Source organism: Topomyia yanbarensis, chromosome 1, assembly GCF_030247195.1.
Source record: "Topomyia yanbarensis strain Yona2022 chromosome 1, ASM3024719v1, whole genome shotgun sequence".
Taxonomy (NCBI): Eukaryota; Metazoa; Arthropoda; class Insecta; order Diptera; family Culicidae; genus Topomyia; species Topomyia yanbarensis.
Genome location: NC_080670.1, coordinates 131,783,224 through 131,807,386, shown reverse-complemented (window position 1 = coordinate 131,807,386; position 24,163 = coordinate 131,783,224). Strand labels below are relative to the sequence as shown.

Here is a 24,163-nt window from a genome sequence, read left to right as displayed (position 1 = left end):
TAAATTATCTGCCGGAATTGACAATATAGACTAACAAATTATATGTTTTTAGACAGCTTTAACGAATACCTTTCGAACAAGCTATAGATTGTTGAAATCGGACTATTATCAAAAGAGATATTTAACATTAAATGCGGACGAAAGATTTTTATCATTTCCCATTGCCAGAAATATGACCAAAACCATGTAATCTATTATTAATGCCAAAACGGCTTATTTTAGGTCAATAGTATTTTCGGAGAATTTAATGGAGGTAATATGCCCTTTCTTTTGGTATTGTGCATTTGCTGATTAATCCCCCTATGAGTGAGATATTTTCTCAAATTTTCTTGGAAGTGATTACAACGAAATGATGTCTTCAGCAAATTTGTAGCTCTTACTTTTGCGAATAACTTTACTGAAGACTTCAAATATCTATTTTGAATACTTTAAAAGTTATGGCTTGTTGTTTGTGGATTACTCTTCGTCGCCTATTTATTGTTCAATATAGTAATAATCCATTGAAATAAGCCAAACATTATTTCGATAAATCGAATTTTGTATTTCATTTTTCTATCTACAACCGATAGAAATAGTCACCGAACACTTCCAAGTTGTCTGGAAGGAACTTGATAACTTATCAGTACAAAAAGGTTCATTTGTGCGAACCTTCTGACTGCAATTTTTCTAACTTATGACCATCTGATCGATCTGAAACCTTTCGGAAAATGAAAAGCGAAATATAGAGAAGGTTTTGGGGTTTAACACCATACAGCCCCCCACCACACCAAAAAAAAAAAAATATTGGATTGGAGTTGAAAATTTATTGATGCAAACTGATTTAATTCAATATTACAATAACATTATCTGATCCGTAGATTGATAACCTGTTATTGTAAACATCATGAGGACTTTTGAAAAATTGTCGGAATGGGGTCCTGATATGTAACTGATCTATTGGTCTTGATTTCACAGTTGTCTAATAGCATCAATATCAAATTCCTGCCTGAAAACATTCCAATAGAAAATTCTAGAGTTCTGTAATCAATCATAATCCTCAGATTTCTTTTCAAATTTTCAGCTTTTTTCCTACACAATATTACGAAAGCTTAATAAACATTTTTTCCTAATAAGTTTGTGAAAATTATAAACTATTTGAAATTTTTTAATTGTTTTATTTTTTATTTAACCGTGATTTTTTAATAAATAGTGACCATCACTTCACAACGTAGTCTATTTTTCATGGCTTGCGGTGAGCACGATCTCTCGAATTGCTGAACTGAAAATTATGGAATAGAAATTAATTTTTAGTATTCTTTACAGACCCGCTGGTGCCCTAAGACGATTTCGCTAGATTTTTAGAGCACTGTGCACTAGACTGCCCAGAAAAATGATGAATTTTTGAAAACTCAATCGGCCCACCCCTGAGTAGATTCCTAGTCCCACCAGGAATACTTGCACCAAATTTGAAGCAAATCGGACAAGTCTAACTACCGGAACAACGTGCCTGAAGTTTATATTGGATTTTTCAACAATTTACATGGAGAAAACTCACTAGCTCGTATTTTCGCCGCTAGGTGGCACTGTATACATCGTATTATCACTGTAAGTGAAAATAAGAAAGATATTTTAATTATCCACAACTTTGTCGAAGACTGCTAGTAAATCCGGCTATGTTAAAATAAGTTATTAAACTTTTAACGAAGTGATGTCTGAGTCAGTTTTGCATGGGGCCTAGCAGTGCATGGTTGTGTATCAGTACTCGAGTCCCGCGAACTATATATTTTTGTGAAATAATGGTTAGATTTAGCCGAATAGTATGTTTACAAGAATTATAGTAAATAATAGGAGTTATGTTTTGGTTAGAAAATTTTAGTTCCATCTGTGACCGCATAGAGGGTGCCACTACTAACTTTTCATAGAAGAGAGATAGAGTATCAAGATGTTCAGAAGAAATACTGAAAAATGCCTGTTCTATAACTTTGTAGAAGACACCAAATTTCTATCTCTCTCCGTTGAAAAGTTTTTGTTGGCGCCCTCTATGCGGTAACAGGTGGAACTACAATTTTCTAATCAAAGCATGACTCGTATTATTTACTATAATTCTTCTGAACATACCATTGAGCTAAACCTAACGAATATTTCACAAAAATGTTTAGTTCGTGTGAATCGAGTACTGATACACAACCATGCACTATTAGGTCACATGCAAAACTGACTCAGACATCACTTCGTTAAAAGTTTATTAACTTCTTTTAACAAAGTTGGATTTACTTGCAGTCTTCGACTAAGTTGTAGACAATTCAATTATCCTTCTTATTTTCACTTACAGTGATAATACGATGCATACAGTGCCACCTAGCGGTGAAAATGCGTGCTGATGGGTTTTCTCCATGTAAATTGTTGAAAATTCCCATACAAACTTCAGGCCCGTTGGTCCGGTAGTTAGACTTGTCCGATTTGCTTCAAATTTGGTGCAAGTACTCTTGGTGGGACTAGGAATCGACGCAGAGGTGGGCCGATAGGGGTCATTTTTTCCTGTCACCCTACTGTGCACCCAGTGCATTAACGCAAGTGACGGAAGGTTATCGAAAAGTTTCGTGAAAATGAAAGTTCCAGTAATGATGATGAATTTCCCAAACGGTTCGTTTTCGTGAGGTTTTTATTTGTTCTTTGGCATTAGGATTAGCGATAATAATTCAAATCAAGAATACTACTGGGAAGTCACCTTTAAAAAAGTCGATGTCGAAGTAAAATTTGAAACTATGCACGCATGCACTTCAGAGATAGCGTGATATCAGGAGCTGCGATTTCATTTCAACGCTTTTTTGTGAAAAGGGCGATACTTACAAATGTAAATATAGGGCTTTTTTCTTACATGCGAATGAGGGCTTTGAAACGCAACAAATTAACCTAAAAATTTTGATTCTACGATATTGCTTTCTTAAACTACAGCAAAAAATACAACGGGCGAAACTGTATTTTTGTTTGTTTATTTAAAGTTTCGCCCTCCACGCTCCATACAAACAAACAGGGCGATACTTTTTTTGCTAGCAGTTTAGAGGCGAAACTGTTATTTTCGTATTTTTTAGGATTATCAAAATGATACCAGCTGTAAATAGTAACAATGATCTCTATTGAAAAAACCCAGACGAAATCGGTGGTGTAAAACGGTAGTTATTGTAAAAAAAACGTAAGGGCGATACTTCAATGCTGATAGATGGGACAACAAATTTTAATTTAATAATTTCAAATACTTTATGAAGTTTTGGGTTTCGATCACTGAATCATGCAATCTAGGATGGCAAAAAACACAATAGTTCTTAAATAGGAAATAAAACCAAGTCTGGAATTATTCACTGTTGATTTTCTTTGAATGGTATCACTGCTAGTATCGCCCTTTTCAAGAAAAAGCGTTGATTTCTTAGTTCTCAGTCGCGTTGGAAATTTGAGTAAAATATAAAATTCAAATCGATTCAAAAAAATTCGTTTTTTTGTTTCAGTACAATATATAACCCCTTTAGGAAAATTCAGTTTTCCCACCACAATTTAGATATTTTATTAACAGAGCATTTACAATAATTCGTTGGTATGTCTATTTTATGGGCCATTTTTTCGCTTTCCCATTGATTTGGTTTGAGATTTCTAGCACTGATGTTGTCCTATGCTGATTTGAGCGATTCTCTGAGTCCTGCCACTATCCCATGTAGTATGTGATATCAAAAACATCGCGAAGCATCAAGTTCTAAATGGTCTCAAACGATATAATAGCCGATGAGTGATAAGAGTTATAAGAAATGTCTCATCACACTGTTAGGTGGATTAAACACGTTTTTGCCTTTTTAATCAGATCGTTTACTCTGTTTCTACAGCGCTTATAATGAGTATGATCATGCAACTCCTTAGTGCGCTTCCATATTCTGTAAGAAATATCTCTGTTAATCATTGCCATTGCAATATCATTGTTGAACCATGGATTACTTTTGGGTTTGCAAATTCTTAAAGGAATACATTCGACGTGAATATGCTGCAGATGAGTGTTCAAAAAGTCTGTTAGAAGATCTGGGTCATCGATACTGTAATAATTTCTCCAGTTAACAGAAAAGAAGGCGTCATGGACGATTCGTGGATTAAAGTTAGTGTAGTCTCGATATCGAGAGATTTCTGGCACAAATGTTGAGGCAAAATTGAGTGAAGAGAATATCATATCATGATTTGATACACCCGGCAACGATACTTGATCAAATTTCAATATAATGTCTGATTTATCTGTAATAAGTAGATCTAGCAAGGAACATCCAGTTTTGTGGAAGAACGTTGGTTCGGCATTAATGCATGTATAAGACATGTTCAAGCAGACATCGCGAAACCTGCGAGCTTTACACGAATTTTTGAGTAAGTCTGTGTTAAAGTCGCCAATAAAGAAGGTAGAATCATATCTGATTGTAAATTCGTCAAAGTGGTTGGATAAAGTTTCCGAACAGTCAATATCAGGAGGATTATAGTAAACCCCAAGAAGAAAACGATCATTACCACACTGCAATTCAAACAATAGAAACTCTGTACTGCCCCGAGCAGAATTGTCAAGCAAAACTATCGACCTGCGCACAACACGACACGTTAATTCCATCTTCACGTATACGCATATACCACCACCATGTCTGTTGCGATCGTTTCTAAAAATTTTATAACCTTCAAAACTTATCATTGAATCACTAATAGTGTTGTCAAGCCACGATTCAGTCATACAAATAATATCCATTTTACTATTGTCGAACAAAACTTTCAGCTCATTGAACTTGGCAGACTTCCGCGCACATAGGCTCTGTACATTAATGTGGCAAATGTTGAGATTTTCCGCGTTTAAGATGGTATTGCAAACTGCTCTAGGAATAATCATATTTGAAGAGGTATTGCTGTTACGATTATTAGCCATAGTCATCAAAAAGCCATAGTCGAGAATTAAACACTAAACCCCTCACACACGAACTAAAACTAATATTTGAGTAGCAAGCCTTACATCTAGTTATTTCTTCTATCATATCTATTATATGTAGCAGTTCAAGAACAAATAAAATGAAATTCAATGAAAGCAGTAAGCAATAGATTAACAGTAGCAACAACATCATCGTCAACAACAGCAGCAGCAGCATTCGAATCACCAGTACACGGTCCATGCACTATTTGACTCCTCAGCAAAACTTTCAGGAGGGGATAATCATGGAGAACGCAAGGAATGGAAACAAGGGAAATCGTGATAGTCAAGGAGGATATTTAATACAGTTTTGACTTTTAGGAGCGGACGAAATCAGAGGAATACAAGGAAAGGAGCAATGGAAACTTATGGCAGGAAAGATAAATTTATTGGACGGGTTTGTCGAACTTTGAATAAAGTTGAGAAACGGAATGAACGGCTTCAATTTTGTCTTCATACTTCACGTTGATAATCCCATCTCGGACAAGAACCTTCTGTATACACCCTTGTCTTCTCAAGTTAACAGCGGCAGCACGAACTGACAAAGCATTTGCTGTAAGATTTTCATTGATGAAAATGCGACTATCGCTGGCGAACCCTAGGTGGCGTAAGGTCAACGATGTATGTCTGAGATATTTCCCATAGAATTTCTTTCTTTGGCTTCGGAAGGCAAATTCGCACACGATATGTGGTGGGTTTTTGTTTTCAGTCGTCGGTTTTGATATGTGTCTCAAATGAGCAACTGGAAGCTCAATTTTGTCGTACGAAAGATGCGTTGCAATATTACTGTATATGCTTCCAAGGTTCTCGTTCGATACATACGGTACTCCAGAAATTAAGAGGTCATTGGACTTCTCGATGCATCCACCTCCTCGATTGTTTTGTACAGGTCGCTGCGGAGTACATCAACAGCGGTTGAAACTTTGCTTATTTCGATATCACAATCTGTTTTTAGCGTTGATATTTGTTGCTCCAGTCCACTGATCCGCTGCACAAGTTCGGTTTTCCAGCAGTTAAGTTTACGCTCCACACGAGCATTGGATTGCAAAAACCTTGTATGAATTCTCGTCCACAAATCATTTAGGCTGGTAATTTCTCCGTTTTGCTGTTTGTTTACAGTCGGTCGTTCGTTGTGGTCCATGACAGTTTTCAAGTGTTCACTGTATTAGTATCACTAGTCTTTAGTGTGTTTAGACTGTAGAAGTAGGTAAACTTCTGAAGGGATTTGAACAATCAGTCTGATTTCGATAATTGATTTGATTAATGTTGCACTTTCTGATATCAGATTGAATAAATTAACAGTAAGGTACGATACTGCTGTTGCACGACACTTTACTGTATCAAAATGAGCTACTTTAGGATGAAAATTAAGCCAGATTTAGCGAATTGAACTGCGAGCACAAGCTACATCACACTTGAACAGACATCCCTTCAGGAATGGATTGCAAGACATCACAGGTAACTTAGATGATCCGTTTGGCGGAATTCACATTATATTTTGTGATGATCTTCGGCAATTGACACCTGTTAATGCTCGACCAGTTTTCAAACCATGTCGAAATTCTTTTCAAGGGCCTGTATGACAATCCTTAAATTTCTTTCCATTAGTGCAAGTTTTGCGACAAACCGATGTTGAATTTTCCACCATACTAACCAAAATTGGTAATGGCGAGGCCCTTTTTTCCATACGTTTATTTGACACGGCATTTGCAAAAGCTTTTTACGCCAGTTTCTTTTTTTACATAGCACGTTACAAAAATCCTTAAGACTAATTTTAACTATACTAGTACTTTGTCTAAAACTAACACTGAAATCACTTTATTGTTTGCTTTTTTCCTTACATTGTTGTATTTCATAATGATCTAGTATTTTCGGGTGTATTTATTTACTTTTTTTCTGTTATTGTCTAAATTTAATAACTAAATATTCTAGGACATTTTAATTGGTGAATGATTAGCCTTGGATGAGAGTATGAGGAGATGAATTTAAATAAATTTTGACAGACGCTGTTTTTAGAAAATGATAGATAAGTTCCATGTATAGAGGATCGCGATACGCCAGGATGTCTCTAACAGGAACATGGATTGGTCTTCCTCGGACTTGTAAAGAATCTACTAATTGTGATCTGGCTTCACGATATTCAGTGCAGGACCAAACAACATGCTCAATGTCATGGTAACCTTCTCCACAAGCACAATGATTACCCTCAGCGAGCCCAATACGACGCATCTAAAGTATAATGATTGGACATGAGCCTAGACATCACACGGATGAAGTCCCGACTTACATCCAATCCTTTGAACCATGCCTTGGTTGATACTTTAGGGATAATTGAGTGTAGCCATCGTCCCATATCTCCATTGTCCCAAGATGTTTGCCAACTAGCAAGTGTCCTCTGTCGAGAAGCGCTATAAAATTCATTGTAAGCGATGGGTCTTTCATATATTTCACCATCTAGTGCACCAATCTTGGCTAAATTATCAGCTTTCTTATTTCCCGCAATAGAGCAATGGGCGGGGAGCCACACTAGGGTAAATTTATAACATTTTCTTGTTAGGTTACTCAGAGATTCTCATATCTTCCCCAAAAAGAATGGATCGTGATTATCAATCCTCTTTGAGCGTAGAGCTGCAATTGTGCTGAGACTATCAGTGAGGATAAAGTAATGGTTCGGGGGTAAAGTATTAATTATTTGCAAACTATAGTGAACTGCTGCTAGATCCGCTATATAAACAGAGGCGGGTTCTGCAAGTTTGAGAGAAATTGAAAAATTATTGTTGAAAATACCGAAACCAGTGGCCTCGCTGATTCGTGACCCATCAGTGTAAAACATTTTAAGGCAGTCTATGTGTTGATATTTACTTGTGAATATTTTAGGGATCTCCCGCGAGCGTAGATGATCCGGAATTCCACGAATCTCTGCTTGCATGGACGTGTCGAAGAATAAAGTGGATTCAGGAGTATCTAGTATATTGACGTATCTGGGAACATAACTAGCTGGCGTTATTTCTTGTGACATGTGATTGAAATACACTGTCATGAATCTGGTTTGGGGTCGAAGCTCGACAAGTCTTTCAAAATTTTCAATTACCAGTGGGTTCATAACCTCACATCGAATAAGTAAACGAGAAGAGAGATCCCAGAATCGGTATTTTAAAGGATGAACTCCCGCTAGTACTTCAAGACTCATCGTATGGGTCGACTGCATGCAACCTAAGGCAATTCGTAAACAGCGATACTGTATCCGTTCCAGTTTAATAATGTGAGTGTTCGCAGCTGAACGGAAACAGATGCACCCATATTCCATTACTGAAAGTATTGTTGTTTGATACAATCTTATCATGTCACTTGGATGAGAACCCCACCATGATCCAGTTATTGTTCGCAGAAAATTTATCCTTTGTTGGCATTTCGTTATTAGATACCTAATGTGGCCTCCCCATGTGCCTTTAGAATCGAACCAAATTCCAAGGTATTTAAAAGTCAGGACTTGGGCTATCGTTCTACCAACCAACTGAAGCTGAAGCTGAGCTGGATCACGCTTCCTTGAGAAAACGACCAACTCTGTTTTCTCCGTAGAGAAATCGATGCCCAGCTTTAAAGCCCAAATTGATAAATTATCCAAGCTATCTTGCAATGGTTGTTGTAAATTTATAGCTTTTGGTCCTGTGGCAGAAACCACCCCATCATCTGCAAGTTGTCTTAGAGTGCATGGGCTGACAATACAATTATCAATGTCATTCACGTAAAAATTATAGAGAAGGGGGCTTAGACAAGAGCCTTGTGGGAGGCCCATGTAACTTATTCTAAGTGTCGCCAAATCGCAATATGAAAAATGCATGTGCTTTTCTGACAATAAATTGTATAAATAATTATTTAATATCGGTGAAAGACCACATTGATGTAACTTCTCCGAGAGAACATCAATGGAGACTGAGTCGAATGCTCCTTTTATGTCTAAGAACACAGACGCCATTTGTTCTTTTTATGCGTAAGCGAGTTGGATTTCTGACGAAAGTAGCGCCAGACAATCATTCGTTCCCTTTCCCCTCCGAAAACCAAACTGGGTATCTGAGAGCAAGCCGTTCGCCTCAACCCAATTGTCGAGACATCGTAGGATAATTTTTTCCAACAATTTCCTGATGCAGGATAGCATTGCAATCGGTCGATACGAGTTATGATCGGAGGCTGGTTTTCCCGGTTTTGGAATAGCGATAACTCTCACTTGTCTCCAGTCGTGCGGGACAATGTTCTGCTCAAGAAGCTTATTGAATAAATTCAACAAGCGTCTTTTTGCTAGGTCAGGCAGATTCTTCACCAAGTTGAATTTAATTCTGTCTAGTCCCGGAGCATTATTGTTGCATGAGAGGAGTGCAATTGAGAATTCCATCATTGTCAAAGGCGAATCTATGAAATCGTTACTTGTGGGAGCATCGCGAGTGATTTTCTGCGCAGGAGCAGAATCGGGACAAATTTTCTTGGCAAAATTAAATATCCAACGATTCGAAAAATCTTCGCTTTCATTAGTCACGTTTCGATTCCTCATTCTTCTGGCTGTGTTCCAAAGAGTACTCATTGATGTTTCTCTTGACAAGCCATTAACGAAGTGTCTCCAATAACTAGATTTTTTGGCACGACGTATACTGTCAAATTTGTTTTGCAAAATGAAATAATTTTCAAAGTTCTCACGTATACCCCCTTTCTGTTTCATAATTTCTTTGTAGGCAACTTGTTTAGCTTCATATGCATCAGAGCACTCTTTGTCCCACCAAGGATTAGGGGGCCGTCTATTTATTGTCATTCCAGGATTGCATTTCGTTTGGGCTTGTTCTGCTGCTTCAATAATTAAACCCGCTAAGAATTCATATTCTTCGGTAGGGGGTAGCTCTTCTGTCGAAGCAAGGGAAGTGGAAATTAATGTTTCGTATGTTTTCCAATCAATATTTCGTGTTAAGTCATAAGGAACATTGATTGAATTCGTAAGGCCTAATTCATTGTTAATTGAAACAACGATTGGCAAATGATCGCAACCGTGAGGATCAGGTACAACCTTCCACGTGCAATCTAACCGAAGTGATGTCGAGCACAGAGATAGATCTAATGCACTTGGACGTGCAGGAGGTCTGGGGATGCGTGTTGTTTCGCCAGTATTTAAAACTGTCATATTAAATTCGTCACAAACATTGTATATCAAAGAGGATCGATTATCATTGTAGAGGGAACCCCACAATACTCCGTGCGAGTTGAAGTCTCCCAGTATCAGACGCGGAGCAGCCATGGATTCCACTACCTCAAAAATTTGTCGTTGTCCAATTTGAACTTTGGGAGGTATATATATATATAGAAGCGATAGACATGTCTTTGCCTTTAATGTTCGTTTGGACAGCTACAGCCTCAATGCCCGCAAACAAGGGGATGTTAATTCTATAGAAAGAATAGCACTTTTTAATTCCTAGAAGCACTCCTCCATACGGGGTGTCTCGGTCTAGGCGAATAATGTTGAAATCATTTAATTTGAAATCAATGTTTGAGGTAAGCCATGTTTCACATAGAGCAAAAGCGTCGCATTTTAAATTATGCAGTAAAATTTTTAAGGAATCAATTTTAGGTATGATACTTCTGCAATTCCACTGTAAAACAGTGATGGAATCTTTCATTGGAGGAGGTGAATTACCCATTGAAAGATACAATCGCTGCAAGGATGGGCCATTGAGCAATCAGCTGCTCTAAAAATGTTCTAATTGTTGGGAGGAAAGCTGAAAGTATACTCTTTAGTGGTTCAGAAATATTGAATGCTTTAAAAATCCAATCAACAATTTCAGAAAATTTCAATAATCCTACCCCCGGCTGAGGCTCAGAGGAAGTCGAAATTTTATTATTTCCAGTAATGGTGTTCTGTTTGGATTGTGCGTTCCCAAAACCGGGCGGAATTGATTTCGGTTTTGAATCGGAATTTTTCGGTTTTGGGCGCAGTTTATCTATTGGTGGAGAAATTTTAAGGCCCTTTCTTGGCAGCTTGGGAAAAGAAGACTGTTTTCTTTTTCTGGAATTTCCGGGTAAAACAAATGATGTACCTTCGCACGCACCGTCAGAGTCAGACTGTTCCGAAAATAGAGATGTGTAAGTGTTTTCTAAGAAGATGGGTTTAGGGGTAGCATTTTTCAACATTTCTGCATAGGAGCGCTTAGACCTCTCCTTCAAGGATCGTTTAATTTTATCCTCACGCAATTTATAAATGGGGCATGCAGGGAGCTCATGTGAGTTTTCTCCGCACATTAAACATTTTTCTGAATTTTCATTTCATGTATCCTCTTGATGAGAACCCCCACATTTGCCACACCGTGCCTTATTGGAGCAGTAAGTGGCTGTGTGGCCAAGCTGTTTGCAATTAAGGCAATTCATTACACGAGGGATAAAAAGGCGAACAGGGAGACGAATCTTATCGATAATGACATAGTTGGGCAGCGCAAAACCAGCGAAAGTCACTGGAAATGAGTCAGACAGTCGATAAACTTTTTTATCTCCTTCGTGTGATACTGAATGCAATTGCTTGCATTCAAGTATTTTTACGTCTTTAAGTATGGTGTCTTTGAAACGACCAACCCCATGCTTAACTAAGTCATCAACAGTCAAACTCGATTCTGTGATGACCCCATCAATTTCAATTTCCTTTGAAGGAATATACGCTCTATATTCACGCGTAAAAAGCTCGCAAGAAGCAATTGCATTGGCTTGTTTGAGACTACCAACGACAATGCGTATTTTATCTTTATTAACTTTGACGATCTCTTTTACATCCGAGAATCGCGAAGTCAAATCTTTAGAAATTTGAATGATATTTAGCGCCTTTGCTTTACGCCTAATAAATACAATCCATGGTCCCGTTGACGACTCTGGGTAAATTTTAATTCTAGTCGGATTTACATTTTCAGCAGAAGGCTTAGGGGGAGGGTCTGTTACTCGTTCTCCCATCTCTTCATCCATTTTACCTAGTAAGAAAAACTATCACAAAAAGGAATGAAAAATATACCTGTTATCTGCTATCTATTAGGTGACGAAGACACCGGTAGAACACACCTCATGTGTTACGTTGTAAACTCGGTGCCCGTTGTTTGACAATGTGACACTTGCTGTCCTTCTTCGTCGCGTTGCTTCTTCAGTAGAGAAATAGTCCTACCTGCAACACTTCAAAACTCTCTCCGATTAAGCTGCTCGTCGGTATCACCACCACAAGCGCGCTCTCTCCGTTTCCACCACCTCGGTAGACAAATGTGGCTACCTGTGGCTTGCCCGACGACACCAATATACTATATTTTTTTCTGTGTGTACAGGTACGATCACTGTCGATTTCTGCTACCGCGGTAGGCAAATTCGTCTACCCGCCGTTTGCTGTCAAAACACCACTTGTCGAGGATGCCGTTGACCACGCCTTCGACGTATCAACTGTCGACTCACACTTAACAAACTCGTCTCTCTCTCTCTCTCTCTCTCTCTCTCTCTCTCTCTCTCTCTCTCTCTCTCTCTCCCACAATAACGCATACAGCGTCTCGCACTCCGTCACTCTCTCGAGAACAAAACCTTCCACCTGGAGGCACAACCGTCTCGGTCGGTTGCAAAAACTGTTATGATGGCGAGGCCCTTACTAGCTCTGAAACTGAGCGGATTGAGAGCCGATTTCGAACAGTCGACTGGTGTAGACAAAATGTACCGAACGCAATACGTCTCTTCCATCGTAATATAGACGTAGAAAGGTATAATACTGAAACATTACGTGATCGGGAGGGGCATGATTTCATTGTTGACGATGTTTTCACAGGTTACAGGAACGCTATACAGCTAGCAAGTGCTCGTAGTAAACTTCATAAAATGAGCGTTGTGGAAACAGGTGGTTTACCTTATTTATTGCGATTGATAACCGGAATGCCCTATATGATCACAACCAACATTAATGTTGAAGATGGAATGGTTAACGGTGCTATAGGGGAACTCAAATTTATCGAACACTGTGAAGATGATTCTGGCGAACATGTTAGCCGACTTTGGATGAAATTCGAAAGTGATGTTATCGGTGCCACTTTGAAAATAAAATCTCGTCCTTTAGTGTACTCTAAACCAGGTCAACTATAATTTGGTTGGGTTCCTTTTACAAAGCGATCAGCTAGCATTAAGCTTGGTAGTATCACTTGCAAACGTATTCAATTTCCGGTTGTTAGTGCGTGTGCGCTTACAGTACACAAAACGCAGGGAGGTACCTTCTCTGAAGTTGTATTTGACTACGATAAAGGTCTAGAACAGTCACATCAATGGATGGACTTTATTTAACAAATTCGAAAAACAATTTTAAATTTAACCACTGTAAAGGTAGTAATACACCCCGTATTGTGGAGCTGAGAAGAGAGCTAGAACGCTTATCAAATCACCCACTATTAACGGTGAATTACTGAATTTGATTGGATCCATAGATTATAGTTGCAGCTTGATAAGTTTTAATGTTCAAAGTTTGAATGCTCATTTCTTAGATATTTCAACTGACAATTTACTAATGAAAGTCGACATTTTAGCCCTCAGTGAGACTTGGTTGAACAATTGTTCTGCTGTGGATATAATCGGTTATAGTTGTATCGCCGAATCCAAGCGCCCTCATTCTAGAGCTGGTGGTGTTGCAATTTATCAAAAGATCACTGCATATACCATGGCTATTGCTCATGAAATCGAACAAATTAGTGAAGAGCATGACGAGAATTTATCTCTGGCGGATAATAATGGGGACATTTGTGCGGTGGAAGTTATTCTAAAGGGTATTAAAACGTTGCTGGTTGTTGTATACATTTCACCAGATACAAAAGCAATTTTTCGTTACGCGTAATTTATTTCCGTGCGCTAGGAAAAATATTCCGATTGTTGTTTTGGGAGATTTTAACATAGACATTTCAAAGCAAGAAAATATGAAATTTGTTCATTTCATGAGTGCATGTCTCAAGCTCCATCTTATCTCTGATCCTTCACAAGCTACTACGTTGGGGGTACATGCATTGATCTCGTTTTTGCCAGAAACGTCAATGTACAAACCCGAAGATATATTTCGTACTTTTCATATCACAGACCAATACTTTGTTTGATTGATCCAGTGGTTTGATTTGAAACCTGCAATATTCAACATATCATAAAATTATAGCCGGTTGAGGACCTACACCTACACCAATCATGTAAGAATCGCTATCTTGAACAACAGAGCAGCCTGAACATAGAGGACAGAAGTCAGCAGCATCCAACGAGCTTCGAATCCAGCGCATCGCCTATCAACGCCGACGCCAACAACAAAGATTCTTTTCAGAACCACCATAATTATAAAGAATAATTTGAAACATTCCCACACATTTCATTGAATATCATTCGATTTGAATTACAAATCAAACGTGTAGTCACGACACTCCGGTTATGTCCTAGACATTACCCACCCATCTTTTTGCACGGAATTCTTTTCCAACCCGTTTCTTTGTCAAAATTATACCATATTCGGATTTCTTAGGCCATTTTTCCTTTATTTGATGTACAGGTATACCTCGATTTAACATACTCACGATTTAACATACCCTCGATTTAACATATTTCGATTTAACGTAATTTTTACCTCGATTTCACATACATGCAAAATATTTTAATATTTTTTTAATGTCAATGTTACTAAAACGAAATGTTAAGAATAAATATAAATTTTATTCTTTGATTCACTTCCAATGCTTAAAGAAACATAATTTATTTTCGTTTTTTCGCTAGATTATGTTTAATATTCTGAGATACAAAAACATTCTTACTTTGCTACCGCACAACAAAATGAATACACGAATTTGTGGTTCAAGTTATTTCCTGATAATAGTTTTATGGGTTTTTATGTGTAAGCTAAAAATAGAGAACTGGAAATATATGGTTGATGGAAGGTGCGGTGACGAGATATTGGCGGACGGTGAGTCCCACTAATAGGCATTAGGGCTGTAGCGGTTATTACGAAACTGTTGGAAATTTGTAATGAAGTCATGACAGTTCCTCGATGTTAACGCACCCAACTGGAGCTTGAAAGAACGTAAGCTCGATTCCTGCTAAAGATAATATCTTTTCTCAGGCTTTATTGAACAGGAGAATTTCTCAGTGCATGTGGACATTTTTCAAAAAAAAAACTTCATTATGGATCGACTTCTTGCAAAAAAAATGCAATAGACGATAATGATGGAAGACACAAGTCTTCCTTCAATGTACGACTCCTGGTAAGCTCACGGTGTTTATTTATCAATACCGGTGCCAGTCATTACTTAATGTAAACAGAGGAAGCACACAAAAGCAATGTTAGTCCGACACTGATTGTGATTATATTCTTTAAATATTACTGCGTATTCTGTATATCTGTATATACTCTCAACAACTGCAACGGGTAGAGAATGGTCGTTAGTAGAGATTGAGATTCGAATAAACTGTACTGGCATTTGCGTACGATTTAAGATGATCGAAGACTCTGGATACTTGGCCCCCAGGAGTACCATAATAAATGTTCAAATAGAAATCTAGGAGATAGATCCAATAAATAAAAAAAGAGATAGATTTAAAAAAAATGAAAAGAAGATTTCCGTCTTTGTCGCCTGTTACAACGTGGGAGCAGGAAACCAGTGGATCAATTCTTGGCTTTAGACATCACATGCTACGCGGCTACTTTGGAGATCGATAATAGTGACATCAATATTCCAGTGAATTCCACCTCCTCGTCGTACATAAGGATTAAACATTTTATTTAAATATTTTTGTATTGTAATTAAATTGTCTTATTCATTCTGATGAGTTCGACTTTTAAACTGAGGTATTGTATCTGTCGTGCACAAAATGATTTAATCCAACTTTTTCCTTAAGGAGAACTATAGCGCTACAATGGCTCGATTTGGTTGTTTTTTTTCTGCAAGTAGAACTCCTGTGCTTACAAAACTTCGTAACTAGTCGTTTGCTCGTGAACTCAAGTAGTGTTCTCTTTTTGAGTTCTGCGATTATCTGACGGACAGAATGGTCTACCAAGATAGAGATGAGACAAAATAGAAACACAAATTTTCTTACTTACTAAAGTTAGGCATTACCCAACAAACATTAGGAGCTGAACTATAAGACTACGTGTTGATTTAAAGCAGATTACAGGTTATGTAAGCTGAATAAAACTTTCGCTGAACTATTTAAACATTAACAGTTTATTCAGCCTATTTAAAATCCAGTATTCGCCAGTTCCAACTAGGCTGAACTATACTGCTAATAAATGTAATAGCGACAATATTAAAGCTTTTATTCAACCATCTTAATTAGACTGAATTGCGAGTTGAATAAACGATGCTGTTACCAATACTATTACCTTTAATCATTAAACTGCACTACATGTCTTCAAAAGGTTGTTTCTACCTTTACATTTGCCGTTATACCACCTTTGACTTTTAGCTGAATTATGTGTTTAACAAAGGTAATTGTAACTACTACAAAAATTGGCGCGATTAGCAAATCATGAGGAATGGCAACCGACCTGGGTTCGAGTCCCAATACACACACAATATTTTTTTACTATTAAGTGAAGGATTTTTTATTATTTCGGTATATTTAAATTGAGATGTTTTGCATATATATTACAGTTAAGGAGCAATAGATCAATGAATGAATAAAGAAATAAAGAAAGTTTTTTTATATCTGAGTTTTCACCACGGGAAATACACGATTTACAGTTTTTCAATGTACAAGCTTACCAAATCACACGCGCCCTCGTTTATATAAATTTACCTTTTAATTCGAAACGGTCTGTTTACTAGTCAAACATGAATATTCTCCTATTGAACACAAGAGAAACTTTTTTTTTCCAACGTTGCTATAAATTTTTGACACCAGCATTGTTACCATGATTTTTTTCTATCCATCGACTTGCAAACAAAGGTACAATGAAATGATTATTCACGCTGGCGAACTCAATTGATATAAATAAATAAACTGTTGAATTCGAACAGCGACTTCCGCTTACCAAAAAAAATCACAATGCAAAGAAAATCATTTGGCAGGGAGTGGTAAATAAATTGAGGAGGTTGCCACCTTAGAATTATAAATGACTTCACCTATTTTTACTTATCTAAATGTTTTGTTACAACCATAAATCCTCACCTTGAAAACAAAAACGACTATAATCATCATTTTTGAAATAAATTATCGAATTTAAAATTTCCGAATGTTCTAAAAATTATTAATTAAAAAAAATTGAAATAAAAAAAAATATCGTAGGTTGGGATTCGAACCCAAGCCAACTAGGTTCACTCAAATCTATAGAAGGCTACTGTAGTCTTTGTACAGACTCTATTCAGCAGCCTAGACTTGTCGGTGCATCGGTGAAATCTTAAGCATTCGATGTATGCAAGATTGGTGCAGACAGTAAGGTAAGTGCTTAGTATTCAACAGGTTGCTGGTTCGGATCCAGGTACGTGATATGATATCCAACAAGGTAAATACAATTTTTCTCTAACTGTAGCGTAACACTAATAATAGAATATGGCTTCCAAAGAAGATTGATGGCGTGTGTAACTTGAAATAAATGTCTTTTTAACAATTTTTCTATGATAATTCTCTCAGCTGAATAGCGGTAACGAAAAGGTTTATTGATAAAGCTGAACTGTTGTTTTCTTCAGGCTGTATACGTGCTGAAGAATTGTTCTTTCATGTGTCTTAATCAGACAAGCTGAATAAATTCTCCAAATCCCGGATGTTTAAGGGTGGAATAAACGATATATGATTACACGTATACTTCCAATGTTCAGCTAGAGCTGAATAAAGCAACTGTTAAAACGTTTATAAAACCACGAAATGTTTGTTGGGTATGCTCTTCATGCACACAATGGTTAATCAAACATTGTTGATGTTAGAAAAAATCTCGTGAAAAAAAACTAATACTGCACTGCTAATAACTCTATTCTTATAGGTTATCCTGAATTCTGAGAAAAGTTTGTGACGAACTTTATGAAATGAATATCTGTTAGAATTTGCGAATACCTGGCAAGGTTAAGATGAATATGTTGTTTATGTTCAGAAGAGCAATCTAATTGTTTAATTGTGAATATGTGGTTTCTATGTCACTGGTAGGTGGATACAATCAGTAATATCCTCGTAAATATTTCGTGTGATGAATAAAAAAAATAATTCTATTCGAAAACAAATGTTTCTTTTGTGTTTCGATTTTACATAAAATTCGATTTAACGTACATGATTGAATCGGAAAATGTATGTTAAATAGAGGTATACCTGTATTTAGATCCTTTGTCTCGTCGATTAGTCAAATCGAAATACTTGATAAAGTGCACTTTGAAATTTCAACTTTCCAATTCTTCCCTGAAAAAAGATAACACCCTGCTGTTTCCAACCATTTTCTGGCTGATTACAAAACAGAAAATGAAATGATTTTACGGAAAATATAATTTTCTACTAAAATATGGACCACTGATCTTATGTGTTTCTAAAGGGAGAGTTTTTCGATCGTGTTTAAACTCGTAATTTTTAACGAAACTAAAAATAAAAACAAATCTAATTGAGATAAAATTGTTCAAATAACCCATAGAAAAATGATACAATTATGAATGTAACATTTAGTTACATAATCATCCCGAGCAAAAATGTATTACGAAGAAAAATAAATTGAAGAAAACATTTTGTTTTACGAACTTCAACATACCTAATTACCAACGCGAAACTGGTTAAGCAATGTATTCGACATTCGACATTAACGTTACAAGTCCGTTCCTCTGACAGTGTGTGTTCACCAATTGAACCTCCTAAAAGGGAGATATCTGTTTTGAGCTACAAATTGAAAGTTTACCTTTAAAAATTGATCACCAAATTTAAAAAAAATTAAATGTTCTAGACCCCCCGATAGAACATTTCAAAGTTATGCCCACAAGATTGAACATAGAACATTTCAAAGTTATGCCCGTTTGATGTTGGATCCAGTCGACGATTCTGTCAAACGTCGAATGTCAGAAAAGATAAACAATAAATAATTGGCTGACCAGAAAGTCTCATGATGATAATGAGCATTGTTCGGAATCGATTTTTTCCATCAAATGCGCTCAGTGCTCCAGTTATTTTAACAACTCAAATGCAACAACCGATTCCGTAACGGTTCAGCCTGAATAGGTAATTATACTTCACTCAGAAATCATTCGAAAATCGTTCAGAATTCCGAATCGAATACTTCCAACTACTGGTTCCTTCGATTCTTTTCGATATCGTGAAGATTGTATCGATATAAATAAAGTATCGTGCTTGAAGTATCGATACCAAAACATCGATTATCGGAAACTGAAGAATCGATTCCGTACTAGTATCGAAAATATCGCAACGTCTCTACCTAGGAGAAAGGTGTTAAAGTCTTCTGTCATAATTCTCTTTGAGGAGAAACTCCGGAATCGCTATACACTGAACAGAAATCGCAATAGTTAATGAGTAAAAAGAGTTTTGTCTGTTGCACAAAAATAGGGAGCGTAATATAAAAGTAGATATAGAAATTACCACCTCTCACAATGTTTTAAAACGTCGATTTCGTGGTCAAAATTAATAGCGTCTGAACCAGTGGTTTTCAACCTTCTTTGTTCCATGTACCCCTTTCCGAATATTGATCTCCATAATGTACCCCTTTCTAAAAATTGCTTACTATCATTATCCTGTCAGAAAAAAAATATTTTCAGTTGGATGAAACCCAAAATTTTCCAGTTAGAAAGCTCTTCCTATTCACTCTCAGTAAGCATCTCAATTCTTAAAACAGTGAAACAATGTATAAAGAAAAATATCCTAGGGGAACGTTAGGATAACAAGTTAAAATTTATCCCGCACAATTCACCCCCTGCAATAGTCTAATTAACCCCTAGGGGTGAATTCAGCCCCAGTTGAAAAACACTGGTCTATACCTTTAACTTTAGAAAAATAGATTGTTCGGAGAAGTTGTTGCCCTAAATTTCGCATCCACAGGAGAATATCCTTCAGTGATTAATTCACCTTTAAGTGATATACGAAATTTATTTTCTGAACCAATTAAGATAGACTTTGTGTCTTCAGCAAAGTTGTAGCAAATATTACTACAAAAGAAATTACTCAAGACACTATACATCTAGCTTTAATGGTTTAAAAGTTATGGAACTTTTTATATGGAATAGGGGGTCTTCCATATAAAAAGTTCCAAAACTTTTAAACCATTAAAGCTAGATATATAGTGTCTTGAGTAATTTCTTTTGTAGTAACATTTGCTACAACTTTGTCTTTTCTTGATAACTTTTTTAGACATTCTCCTACCTTCTTGAAATCTTCCACAAAGTTGTTTGTGGTGTCGAAACACATATTTTTGCCAAGCAAAGTGACTTCCTATCTGTTAAATTTAAAAAGATATCCCAAATTTTACGATCTTTTTGGGGTAACTTCCACCTTACGTAACTCGTTAAGGAGCAAACAACATTGAAAGTACTAGCTTTTTACTTTCATATAGTGTTAGTGTTAGTCGACGCGATTCTTCCCGAGTGTTATGTTCAAAACAATATTCCACCGCAGTGGTATAAAATGAAATATTCTGGTTACCTTATTAAAATTACCTAATTTTAATTAGGTAAGAGTATCGAATAAGTCTGGTCAACATTTCTCTATATTTACATGTTCATAAAATATCATTGGCGCTCAAAAACTGACGGAATCTGAAAATATATTTTTTACGTTCTAAATAGGGCTATGTAAACACTTAAATTCGTCTGAACACACTGTTCAACTAAACCCACAATTTTTTGTGAGTGCTTGCAAATCGACTTTCTCGGATTATTTTATATCAATTTATATTGTTCTACAAAGTTGTAGATAATGAAATTTTTCATCATATTCTCAATTTTAGTATTATTTGAATGTCGATAGTACTACCTTGTGGCAAAAATGTGAATTAGTATCCTTATAAAACATACATAGAAAAAAAATAGTTTGTAATTTTAAATTTATTTTCACGCTCATATTTGGAGCATGAATATAAATGTAAAATTAAGTTCCACCACAAATACACACAACTTGTCGTGCTTCCTTCACCGAAATTCATTATAATTTTACACGTTGATTGAAGATTACAGTTTCATTAAACGCGATACAAATGCATTTGAATGTATTTTTAATCCAATATTGCTGTAAAATGGAACACTTCTCACTTCTTATTCCTGCGTTATGAACGAAACGAAAAGGTGGCAATATACTTGCCACTGCCTTATAAAGGGTTAAATTTCATTATTTTTTGGTGTGTAAGTTTTCAAACAAAAATTTTTAAAATGAAGTTTTTCTATACATTCCGACCGATTATCAGATAATCATGAAACGTAGTGGAAACGTAATCCATAACTTCATTTTTTCTATTTGATATTTACATCATTTTCATTTTTTAAACGCTTCGCTCAATTTACCTTGATCTGCAATATTGATGACTCCATCTTGGGCGACTGCAATTGCCGAGATAGTATGAAATCTGATGTTGGACGACAAAATTGTTTCCGGTTGGGCTTCAGACATATCTTCTTTCCGTTTATTGTTGTTGCCACTATTACTCGGATGGTTATTGAAATTCCCGTAATTATTACACAAACAGCCAGTCATCATCATCATGACTGAGGGATTCTGCTGCGCAGATGTGGGAACACTGGACATCCCATTTCCATTGTATTTGTCCGGATTCATCGTTGCTGGTATTATTGTGCTATAATTATTGGAGCTGGTGTCGTTTTTGTTTATGGTTGCTTCGTTACACTCACAAGTTTGCCTACGTTCAAATGAGATGTGATATAAATTACTTTGTAAATTGATTCAGAAAGTTAAGCATAAGAGATTATATGTGCCCATAAAAGCATGAGAGTCTCATATATATTTTTGTCAAAAATGAGTTGTCTGTTGGGTTGTATTCTGTATCACCACTGAGCTATCGCTCTACGCACAATTATCCTATGTGTATAGGGAATCCCAGGTTTGATCAGAAAATATCGAAAAAATACCAAAACATGGGTGTCCCATCCATAAGGCCCAATGAAAATGTAAATCTTGAAAAGCGTTTTTCTTGGATTGCTGTTTTTCAAGACTCTTATGCTTTAATGGGGAGGTATCTTCTAGACGAAGCAAAGTGCCACTTCACCAGTCGAATCATCTGTCTCATCCTAGTAAAGTATATAGGGATTCCTTTGATTAAACATTTACATATGTCGTCACTGTTGTGCTATCTTATCATGTTTCTCGCTTTATCTCAGTAACCAAGCAGAATTTCAAAATTCTAAGAACGCCACATTGTAGAGACTTTCAAATGAGTAATGTGGACTATCTAACTCAGGTTACCCCAAAATGACGTTTGTCATTGGATAGCACGATATTGATAATGCACCTGGGGCAAAAAACTGATGGATCTAGTATTTATTTATTTATTTATTTATTTAATAAATGTATGTAATAGGGTGGGGCAAAATGGTCGTTTTTTCAGCACAGCGTTTTTTGGTTCCATTTGGGGTCCCAAGTGACTAGGCAAAATTTGGGGTCGATTCGTTTTGACCCGGCGTAGCGCATTGCGTTTGGATTTGTATGGCAATTAGTATGGGAAAACCTACTTTTTGCATTTTCAATTCTACACACTACAATTCTTCCTGCAGTATGCCAACAATTAGACAAAAGTGTATTCCAGGATATGCTGAACAGCTTTGCCGAAGGATATATGGTGTTAGAATGTCTCTAAAACAAGCTATAACTGTTCAATGTTCGATACATCGAATTACATGACAAAAATATTTGTTTTGCCAACACTGCTGGTGTACCAATGATATTTCATATAGCATACCGAAATAACATCATATAGTTTAAATTTACCACAATGGTATGTTTGGATAAATTATTCAAGTCTTAGCTCAATTTCATGGGTGTAGATAGTTGAGTATTACGACGTAGTAAGGGGAGGGGAAATTTGAACTGAAATAACTGAAATATTATCGAGTTGGGATATTCAGATGAATTATTGCCACTTCACCAGTCGAATCATCTGTCTCATCCTAGTAAAGTATATAGGGATTCCTTTGATTAAACATTTACATATGTCGTCACTGTTGTGCTATCTTATCATGTTTCTCGCTTTATCTCAGTAACCAAGCAGAATTTCAAAATTCTAAAAACGCCACTTTGTAGAGACTTTCAAGGAAGTAATGTGGAATATCTAACTCAGGTTACCCCAAAATGACGTTTGTCATTGGATAGCACGATATTGATAATGCACCTGGGGCAAAAAACTGATGGATCTAGTATATGTAATAGGGTGGGGCAAAATGATCGTTTTTTCAGCACAGCGCTTTTTTGGTTCCATTTGGGGTCCCAAGTGACTAGGCAAAATTTGGGGTCGATTCGTTTTGACCCGGCGTAGCGCATTGCCAAATATTGTATATTAACAATATAGTCCACTCCTGTAAATCCCATACGAATCACAAAGGACATAAATGTAATGCCAGCTGTAGACGAAAAAGGTTTTTAATCTCAATAAATAATCATTCTGCGATTAGCGTGCGCCGTAGATTGAAATGTCAAACGCGCCCAAGAAGAGGAAGGTGGGCAAATTGCACGGCTCACAGAAACGAGGCTTGCTACTCTGCGAATTGACAGTTTTCGGTGACGTCAGAGAAATCGTTGAGATAAACAAACGAATTTCTCGAAAGATGTTAATTGACAATATCTGAGCTCTTATGGTGGAAAAAATAGTAAGCAATGGGTTCTTGACGTAAATTACGGCATAATTACACTAGATACAGTGGATAATCAGTGCATCTATGTGATTATTAGCGTAAATCAGGAATTTAGCTGCATGCCATAGAAAACATATCCCACCGTAATTTTCTGTTCACAGCAAAGGTATTGGACATCAGCTTAACTTCTTTGTGATTTATCAGGTGTCGATCATTCGTTAGCAGCAAACAATATAGGAATTTCATATAATTGTTTTCGCCAACGATTTCTATGACGCGCGCTCGTCAAATGTTTATACTTTAACGAGCTAGCCTAGTACACGTAAACCGTGTGCAAATTGTTCATTTCCTAACGTGTTGGTATTTGTGTGTCTGAAACCTTGAGTATGCTGCCAGGACTGCGCAACGTAAGAATCAATAGTTGGAGCTCAGTGTAAAATAT

At 36.6% G+C, this 24,163-nt stretch overlaps 1 protein-coding gene across 14 annotated transcripts in view; it reads right to left on the bottom strand.

The window, feature by feature from the left end:
• LOC131694307 (teneurin-a) overlaps nt 1-24,163 on the bottom strand; it is a 1,511,233-nt gene that overhangs the window by 198,022 nt on the left and 1,289,048 nt on the right. For all 14 annotated transcript variants that reach the window (XM_058982937.1, XM_058982945.1, XM_058982962.1 and 11 more), the window contains one exon: nt 21,424-21,776. In XM_058982937.1, coding sequence (XP_058838920.1) covers nt 21,424-21,776 — 353 coding nt within the window. The remainder of the gene's footprint in view (nt 1-21,423; nt 21,777-24,163) is intronic.